Source organism: Sinocyclocheilus rhinocerous, unplaced genomic scaffold (assembly GCF_001515625.1).
Source record: "Sinocyclocheilus rhinocerous isolate Xijiao unplaced genomic scaffold, SAMN03320098_v1.1 scaffold95, whole genome shotgun sequence".
NCBI lineage: Eukaryota > Metazoa > Chordata > Actinopteri > Cypriniformes > Cyprinidae > Sinocyclocheilus > Sinocyclocheilus rhinocerous.
In genome coordinates, this window is record NW_015662004.1 from 384851 (window position 1) to 395532 (window position 10682).

At 38.0% G+C, this 10682-nt stretch overlaps 1 protein-coding gene across 1 annotated transcript in view; it reads right to left on the reverse strand.

Moving 5' to 3' along the window:
• The window catches only part of LOC107727260 (glucocorticoid receptor), a 72253-nt gene extending 61797 nt beyond the window's left edge, over window positions 1-10456 (reverse strand). Inside the window, exons 1-2 of the mRNA XM_016537062.1 lie at window positions 9395-10456; window positions 7329-8371 (exon numbers count right to left, since the gene is read on the reverse strand). Of these exons, the coding sequence (XP_016392548.1) occupies window positions 7329-8362 (1034 nt within the window). The 5' untranslated portion in view covers window positions 8363-8371; window positions 9395-10456. The remainder of the gene's footprint in view (window positions 1-7328; window positions 8372-9394) is intronic.
• Window positions 10457-10682: the final 226 nt, after the last annotated feature.

The window sequence follows — 10682 nt, forward strand, 5'->3', positions numbered from 1 at the left end:
CCAAAGGAATTAAAATTCACATTTGAAGTGATCAAGCGCCTGTTTATTGGAGTCGGGTCAGACTCTTGCACCGCAAGAGTTCACTCTTTGAAGAGCAAGTGGCTGCGATAAGACAGAAAACAAACAAACAAAAAAAATTTTTTTTCCTTCTTGCTACGGTTTAATCGATGGACTGGTTTAAAGTGTAAGAGCATTGTTGTTTTATATCTCATTGTTTTAAGTGGAACATTGGTATTCTTGAAATTTTTTCAAACTGACAGTTGTTACCTTGTACTGCTTGCTCTTTCCTTGTCACAGTTTTTGAACAGTGAAGTTTTGTGAATTTTTTTTAACACCGCTTATTGTGAATTCTTCATGTACATTTGTTCCTGCAATGAAAATATCTGATAATGACAAGGAGAGTTATCTGTACTATTTTGGCACTAAGATGGGTCTGTGCATAGAGAAGCTTGCACATGTTTGTGTGAGCTGTGTATATGTGAAGGTTTTTCTTGTGTAGTGTTTTTATATGTTTGCAAGTGAATTCTTTGTGTCTGTGTTTTTGGATACGGTGTATCGGTTTAAAAAATAAATGCTGAGAGTTTCAATTTTGCAGTTGTTGATTTCATAATTCTGGTTCCAGATAGATATCCAGAACTTCTTGTCAAAGCAATGAAGTACAGTAAACTCAAATAGTTAAGTGATGTTGAGTAAAAATTACTATTTTATGTCAATTAGACTTAGTTAATGGTTGTGAAAACATGAAAAATTCAGTTCAACCAATATGTTTTTCAGTTGACTTAACTAAAAAATTTTAAAGCTCATTAATTGATACAGTACGTTGGCTCAATTTACTGCAAGTTATTTCAACAACTACGTATACGTTGAGTGAACTTAACAACTAATGTTTGCTAAACTTAACTGAGTCAATGCAACAAGATGACTTGACTAAGTCAAGTTGTGTCAACAAATAATTTTTTTACAGTGTAGTTATGTTATTACCTGAATTGATCTTATGTTCCATCAAAAGGTAAAATTTACAACACTGACAGCAACAAAAGCGGCAGACGGGCTGAATGAAAATGCTAATTCACTCTCTTTTGGACAAGCAGAAATACAGTGTATACCATGGTTGATCCTGTAAACAAAGCAGTGCTGCCGCGCATATAAACGCTATTTTGTTTAAATGGAGGTAACCCAAAAAATGCCAATGAAACTTTTCTAAAGAAAGAAAATTCCCTTTCATTCATAATTTCAAGTCGACTAGAATTTCCAATGTTGACTAGCAGCTGCAGTTCCATTTAGTCGACTACATCCCTAATACATACACACACATATTATAAACAATTAACTTAGGGTTAGGGTTATTTCTCTAGATTTTGATTTATTCCTTTACACAAAGTTTGTTGTATGGCTCCAGAAGAATTGGAGTATAGTTGATCATTTTTTATGGCACTTCTTTTGTTATTTTTTTTATCTTGGAGCTTCACACCCCAGTCCTGTTTCACTTCATTTTCATTTTTGGGTGAATGCCTTTGTTCCCTTTGTTTCAGATGGATCACAGACTGCACACTGCATTTGCAGAAGGTTAAGTGCAAGCAGTACGCATGGCACTACTGATGTCCCTGTTCTTGCTGAATAAGTACCAGTGGCGTAACTTAGTAATGACGGGCCCCAGTGCAGGCTATTATGACGGGCCCCCAGGTGCACGGTTATGAAGCACATACAAACACACAGCGCTCGTGTCTAGAAGGGAACCCATATATGCAAATTTGTGCCTAACCTACTTAATTTAGACCAACTAAAACAAATTTATATATTTATTAAGTTCTGTGAAGAATCTCGGTACTAATTGTATTTTATTATTAATACGTTTATTATTCATTTATATTAATATAGTCGCTTGCAATGTGGGCAGGGCCCCCCCGCGGCACGGGCCCCAGTGCGGCTGCACTGCCTGCACTGTCTGTAGTTACGCCACTGATAAGTACACCATTGCATAAATAGAGTGAGACAGGCAGTCAAAAACGGATGCGTGTTGGTTGGTGACACCTCTGTGACCCACATTCCACTGTTCTGAAAACTGTACTATTTCCCTTTGTCATTTTCTACTGTACAATAGGCTTCTTTAAAAAACACTTTGCATCAAACAATCAGTTCCTAGCAATATGTTTAGCAGAAAAGTTTTATCCCACATCTGTTGCGTTTTAACCCCTATTACCACAGGGCCGTGTACAAATTTGCAGCACTATTCAGCTTCAAACAGGACATGCATCATTATCACAAATATTGAAGCTAATGTTTCTCCTTTAAAACTTTAAAAAGGAGAAATCCAAATAATAATAAAAAAAATTTAAACCAGATGGCCGGTGATCTCCTCATTTTAAGAACCAATGCCAGATTACAAATGATCAGGGCAGAAAGCCATAGCATATCAAGTACAGCAGACAAAATAATTTCAAGCAGTCACCTCTTTTTAAGTTAAGATACTCTGTTAAGCATGTATCATTATATGTGAAAAAAATTAAGGTATATCAATACATGTTTAAAAAAATGCAACAGAATTGAACAAATAGTTAAAACTGTGTACTTAAGGATTTTTCAGGCTGTAAAAAAAATGTCAGAGGTGGAAATTAATGAGTAATGAATATAGAATGTATTCTTCAAATGTTTTTCCCTGATTAGTTACGCAGTTAAACTTCATCATATATTCAAAGGCTTGGCTTAGTGGTTAGACAAAGCGAGTTGTGATGCTCATGCAGCCCTGCAAGTTTGATTCTGGCTTGAAACATTTTCTGATCTTCATTTATTGTCTCCTCTCCACACAGTTTCTATGCAACAGAAACGAAAAAGGCCAAAAAGAGTTCAAAATAATAATAATAATAATAATAATAATAATAATAATAATAAACAAACAGCAATACTGTTGACAGAGAACACTGCGTGAAAATCAGTTCTGTACTTTCACTTGCAAGGCAAAATAATACCAAAAATGTCATGGTTATCTTACGATCTTGTTGAATCTATGCCACGAAGAATTAAGGCAGTTTTGAAGGCAAAAGGGGGTCCAACCCGGTACTAGCAAGGTGTACCTAATAAAGTGGCCAGTGAGTGTATATAGAAGACATTCTCATTTGGTACATTACTATAATATTCAAGGTTAAAATTATCAACAGAACCTAAATTATCAAATTTAATTGCTATACTTTGGATATGACAATCAACACTTAAACACATTTACAAATTTACATACAGTACACACATTTACAGTAAGTCAGAGACCACTGTGTTCCTGCATCACCCGCCGTCGACGTGAATTAAAGCAACAAACACACCGGTATATTGCTCTCAGGAAAGAGAGCAGAACGGACCGCTATGGACAAGATATTTCTTTCGACTGCAGTATGAGAGAGCTATTGCAAATCAGACCTGCTGCTGGAAATTCCATTGATTCTCAGATTAGAAAACATGTTGAAACAAACCCGAGCCACGAGACGCTGGCATTAAAGATGATCAGAGGTGTGATTTAAGGAACTGCTAGAGTCAACAAATTTAAGTCCAAGTCAAACATTACTCACTGGCACTTATTTTTCAAAATTAGGCTAGTTTTCTAGCTGTACTGCATACAGTATGTACATTAAAAGGCTGCTGTACTAAAGTCTAATGCGGAGACATTTCAAAAATATTCAATTCATTAATTACTATTGTGACAGTTTTTGAAGTACTAAGACTTTTGTTAGCTCTGAAGCCATTTGCTAAATCGCTCAAAAAAGCACTAGGGCTGTCAAAAGGGTTGAAAAACGAAACAAAAAATGTGTACTTAAATATGACTAATGTTTTTTTAGTAATTATATTTGAATTTAGCTGGGAAAAAAAGCAACTGGTTTGCTTCCTAAGCCCACAAGAAAATGCAATCAGCAACTATAAACTAAATCAAGCACTGCATTAAATTGTTTATTCAAAGCAATGAAATTGCATTACGTGTCTGTTCAGAAAAGTGCGTAATGTTTTAAACTATTCTAAACAAAACAGCATTCATATGCACAGTGTAATGCAAAAAAAACTTACTGACTTACTGATGTGGTCTGGATCTTCATTAAAAAATAAAGTTCATCCACTCTTTCCTAATGCTGGGATCAGAAGGAACGCGATGCAAAGACTATGTTTTTCCACAACTTGGCACTGAACAGCATCTTGTTGTTTGCGTTTGCCTCTCTCGGTATTTACACTGCATGCGTGAATCGGTGGGCGGGGCTAAACAGGCAGTGATGTAGAAGCAGGCGTTGAACTTCTTCTGCGGAGGCGGGGTTTAGCCACACTATTACGTCATAAAGTGGCACATTCCACAACCTGTCGTTTTGGCAGATCGGCTTCAATATAAGCTGTTTTTAGACTAACAAGAAAGTTTTGAGTTCTGAAACTTACAGGAAGTTTTTATAGTACAGTGACCTCTTATATGTCAAAAGATCAAGGGAATTTTGTTTTCTCAGTTCATGACCCCTTTAACATTACTGGCTGTATAAATAGGAAATATGCCAAAACCAGAAAAAAATTCACAAGCAATAGGGGACTTTAAGCATTGTACTGTATGCATATTGAAACAAAAAACTCACTTTTGTGAATTTTTTTTTTTTAGCTATTTTTAATTATTTTTAACTTACAGATAAGAGTACTGCTGCCTCTTATCTGCCCTGTTACACGTGAATAAGAATTTATGAAATGTTTTATTTATAATCACTTCTCGACAGCAGTTCACATTTCTGACCTTCAGAAAAAAAAAAAAAACTTGCATGACTCGTGAATCCCTTGAACTAAACTGAACTAAAAGATATATAAATTTTAGGTTGTGGCTCTGTGTAATGAAATTCAACATCAGAGTAGTTTTTCTGTTATCATGACAGTCAACATGTCTTGTTTTCTGTCACTGTGCATAAAACGTACAGTGTAAAGAGAGCTATAAATGGTTAAATATGCAAAGAAGACGGCCAATAATTCAGAACACAAATCAGTGTAATAAAAAAAGACCAATCGTATTTCACTATGCAAATATGATGACAGCATCACTGTTGGTTACATTTTGAATGCATTTAATCAGTGTACATCAGGGAGATTTCCAAACTTTAATATCAAATGTCTTCATAAGAGCAGTCTATGAAAAACAAGCAAAAATGGCACACCCAAGTTACACGTGAATAAGAATTTATGAAATGTTTTATTTATAATCACTTCTCGACAGCAGTTCACATTTCTGACCTTCAGAAAAAAAAAAAAAACTTGCATGACTCGTGAATCCCTTGAACTAAACTGAACTAAAAGATATATAACATCCAAAATTAAGTAAATACTTTTCACAAAATCAAAAATTGTCCTGGTGTTTTTTTTTTTAATTATTATTATTTTATGAATGACATCTAAACGGAAAATGATTTTAAAAAGTAGATTTAGCATTTCCTGAATAAAATACTAGAGTGTTCGAAAATTATGGTTGTAGTTAGTTTTTTTTTTCTTCTTCATTTTAAATTTTAGGTTGTGGCTCTGTGTAAATGAAATTCAACATCAGAGTAGTTTTGCTGTTATCATGACAGTCAACATGTCTTGTTTTCTGTCACTGTGCATAAAACGTACAGTGTAAAGAGAGCTATAAATGGTTAAATATGCAAAGAAGACGGCCAATAATTCAGAACACAAATCAGTGTAATAAAAAAAGACCAATCGTATTTCACTATGCAAATATGATGACAGCATCACTGTTGGTTACATTTTGAATGCATTTAATCAGTGTACATCAGGGAGATTTCCAAACTTTAATATCAAATGTCTTCATAAGAGCAGTCTATGAAAAACAAGCAAAAATGGCACACCCAAGGCTGAACTTACTTCAAAATATAGTTTGAACGGAGTCTGAATGTTTAAACTGAACTGATTGTAAGAGGTTTAAAAAATTCTAAACAGAATATGAATACAATGAATATTAATACAAGATGTGTCCACAAAAATGAGTCAGGTGAAATTTCAGGTAACTAACACTGATAAGTTTCCACTAAGACAGCACTAAACTGTCCAAGTTGGTTTAGAGGGAGAAATATGCTGACCTAAATATCTCTAACTTGGCTTTCTAAGTAGACTACCAGATTAACACAGAGCCATCGAGAAAAGGTTTAAAGGTTTCTCTTGCGCAAATGAGACTGGCACGTTGGATCAAGTTGGATAGGAAAACGTTAACAAAACATTACACCGTACTAGGACACATACAAATCAGAAACATGAACAAAAGCATAACTGAGGTCATTAAAAGTCCATATATTTCAGGATCTCCCAGAGCGTATAAATTCACATCTCGGTCAAGAAGGTTGGCTGTAAAACTCATTTCAAAATTCATTTCATCAGAAAACCCAACCCCAAGTAGCAAAGTAATATTGGTCAAGAGACAAGACACACTTTATATTATTTTCAGCACTCAGGGAATTTTGAGCCATAATGACTCATAGCTTCTAGTCCTCTCCACACTCACCGAAAAACAATATCACATCAGCAACAGCAACAGTGGTCGATGTTGTTATTGATGCTTAGAGCCTCCTGAAACTGGGCTCAGAGAGGAGCGCATGTGTGCCGTTCTGGGCCAAAGGGAGCTCCATGAGGCCCATGTGTTTGCTTTGGACAAGCAAAGCACCAATACAGATCAGCACACATGGGCTCCTGGGAGAAGCAGCGGACCAACACACAAACTAATTAAAGCTGCAAACAACAGCTTCATCAAATATCATGCAGTTTTGAGAAGTTTCGTGGCCAGTTTTTCTCTTTTTCTTAAATGGGTAAATGGGTCTGGAATACAGAATCCACTCCACATTGCCATCAGGATTTCATGACTGACACTTGACTGGATGAGGATCATTATATCGAGATTACATTTACAAAAATGACATCCTGTGAAATATTTTAGAACTGAGAATAAATACAAAATACAAAAACTTCAAAAATGTTTAAAATTGTACTCATTTCTTTTCAAGCCTCTAAATTATCCCGGAGTTTTAAAGTTTTCTGTGATTGCATTTTGCCGATATGCCCCTTATGGGGAAAGATTTCCCATAATGGCCACAATTTCATCAGCTGATGAAATATTTTACAGCTCCGCATTACGACAAAACTTTTTCAGGTCGGGAAATCACGATTTTAAAATTCCCAGAAGTTTTCCATGGCCGTGGGAACCGTGTCCCAAAACATGCAAATCTGCAAAATAATGTGCACTACCTCAGCCTCCTTTCATTTTAGAGCAAATTATTTACTATTTATCTATTTCATCGTTCATAATCAAAGCAGCTCATTCAAAAGCTTTTGAAAGTCATTCCTACCTGCTGTATGGATAGCTGGACGGAAGTACGGTCTCATTGGCTCTCTGCATCCCAGACGGATCTCCATATCCATTTCCTCGAACCCAGCCATCACTTAAGTTGGGTAGGGGAGAAAACAGGCCGAAAGGAGGTTTCTGACCTGGTAAACTCACAGCTGAGGCGGTGTTGGCTCCATAGTGGTATCCCTGTCCGCCCATATCTCCCAACGTGGCGGGCCCACCGTGAGGCCCACCCATCCCTGACATCTGACAGTAGCTCCGCCTCTCATTCTCCTGTTTGATGACACCCGGTGTACACAGCTGGATAAAGTCGGTGTCTTTCTCTGTCTTTATGACCGGCGTGTTGACACTGGCTTCTACCATCTGCTGCCGTTTCCCCATGCCGTTCACATTTGTACAGGCTGCACTGTTGCCAGTGAAAACAGGGCTGGTATCCTTCAGAAAGTTGCTCTCTCCCAGCAGGGCATCATCCACAGCCAACGAGGAAAGAAAGGCAGCCTCGTCGGCAACGTAGAGCTCATTCAGGTCAGATAAGGAGTCAGGTAAGTCCAGATCCTTAAGGATGTCAATGGTGTTGTCTCCAATCACTCTCTCATTACCATCCAATTCCTTATCCAGGTGGCCATAGGGTGGAAAGTCCAGCCTATCTTTCTCTATGGGGGAAAACTGCTCCATTTTCATTGTAAAAGTGTCAGGGGCCTGGATACCAGAACCACGATTTAAGTCTGCAATGCTCTCTTCCAAGAGCGAAAAGTTCTCCCCAATGAGGGGCTCTTTTACCTTTTGCTGGTGCTGCATTCTGAAAGGTTTAAATGCCTTAACATCTGGTTCTTGTATGTTACGTCCCATTAAGGATGGATCTGCCACAGAGAGATTTCTTTGAGCGTCACTACCGCTCTGTCCATTCGAGAAATCTTTTGACGTATTTAAAGAGGACGCATTGACACCAATATCAGGCACGAAGCCTCTCTCGATACAATCCTCGAAAGTTAAATTCTCAGCATTGTTACTGCTGCGTTTTTGTCCACTGTCCATATCGTAATCCTGTTGTATAGACAGAAACATTAAACATAAAATTTAGTTAATATTATCAAAAAATACATTATGTTTTACATATAAAATGGAGTACAAATTGCTATTGTAGTATTTTACATTGCACTTATGTTTACACAAGACAAAGACAAAAAAATTTAAAGAAAAATGCAATTTTGCGCCAAGGCCTCCAACATTTATTTGCTGGCGAGTTATTCAGAAAATATTACAGATTCAGACTTTGAATAGAGTAGGTCTGGGCAGAATGCAATTAAATAATATGATATGAAACTACATTTCTATCCAGATGCCCACACAAAAGCTCTCTTGGGGTGATATAATGAATGGGTTTTGCAGCTTTCTAAGACTTTTCAGCTAAACAACCATTCAAGTTGTATTTGACCCTTGTACGAGCATTTGTTTTATGTTTTTTTTTTTTCTCCTGCCAACTTATTTGAATCTATAGTCTGCATTACTGCACTAATGGATTCTGTAGTTCTATAAAAACCTACTGCAACTCATTCAAACTCATCCCACAAAATGGAGCTTGATGAGGCGATTGTTTGCTCAGATAAAGGCTCGAGGTGCGTAGAGACATTAAAACTCATACAAATCCTCCATATGCATCAGTCGATGCACCGCAGTGCTGCCACCTGTCGGTTGAGCTTAGCCACTGCGTTCAAAATGAACTTCAGCCTGACAAACCGCTAATGTGCACTAAAGCTCGTTAAACCTACATAAATGTCAAACAGCACATCAATACATACTAAATGACTTAACGAGAACTGAAACCAAGTCTGAGGACATGGTTTAAACGTTAAAAGGCATGGAATGTCTAAATGACGCAAAATTGTGGCAGCAGGAGAAGCTTTGAAACATAATTTAAAGCCATAGCAGCAGCTATATGGGTTAACATTAGATATGTCAAGGTTAAAACAAGAAAAACGAGCGCAGACGGTGTGCAATTGCAAAAATGCACTCTGCATTCACAACGCACGGAAAGCAAATGACCCCGAGTGCACGAGACAGACTTACCTTTACAAGATGTTTGACGAAAAATGCATTTCTATACAAGTCCAAAGCTGTTTAAGCGTTCAGATGGTGTCCGCAATAGCTTTTCGTTGAACTTCCCGCATGTTCGATAGATTTTTACAAGACGCGCAGCAGCTTCGACACAGTGTTTCAACAGCAGCGAGTCGCAAAAACAACTCACGGAAAAAACACACGCATAAATGCACCGTAATGACGACGCCTACAAGTCGTGTCACGAAATAAACTTCGTCGCACTCTGAATACCCGCTGCTTATTCGTCTGTTGAGGTCGAGCCGGGAATCGCCAGCATTACATAAGCTGCTTGTCAAACTCCCCGACAGCCCGTGATCTACCCGTCAAAAAGCTCCTGCTAGCTTCAACACGGTAAACGCCCCTCCAACAAAAAAACTCCAGTACAAGTTACCCTTCAGCCATGCGAATACAAAAACACAACAAAAGCTGAATAAAACCCGCGCCAAATCGACAAACGAGCTGACAGTGACGCTAATGTCACCGAAGTGCCACCGAACATACAAATACCGCCGCTTCAGTTGTACGCGGTCGAAACAGAAACGGTCACTCCGTGTGAACGCTAGCTTATGTCATTCCCTCTGTGTCGTTTTAAACCAACGACACCGTATACAGGCTGTCAACGGCGAATATAAGCCGTTTTCATACTTAAGACGGCTCGTTTGAGAACTCGAGCGCGCTAGCTAACGCACATTAGCAGTCGCACGAGCTGCGCGACCGCTGCAACTTTTGTATGCGCCTCACAGCGAACTGAGGAAGCGGTATACAAATATCTCTAGGCAGATATCTATATGCGGGGAACACACGACGGAGAGCTAAAGACTGCACGAAAAGGGCATTCAGAATGGCGCAGTTCAGTGCGTAAATAAAGGGGCAAAGGGCACATTCGCAGGATAAAACCCGAAATAAATGCGTATGGACATTCCCGTCTCTGTCTTCGGATAAATCGAGTAACACCTGTCCGGTATTGCACCATGTCCGCTAATTAGTCCACGTCTGCTCAATAAAGTTGAATTAAAAATGTGAGACTTTAGACTGTTGAGGAAAGAGAGAGAGCATGCGCACAAGGGGTCAGTTATAATAATACTGTGCATCTCAATAGATTAGAATAAGTTTAACAATTTGAGTTGAATTACTGAAATAAATGAACTTTTCCACGACATTCTAATTTATTGAGATGCATTTGCTGTATTTGCCTTTACACTAGCGTTTAAAACTGTTAAAGGGGTCATATGATGCGATTTCATTTTTTCCTTTCTCT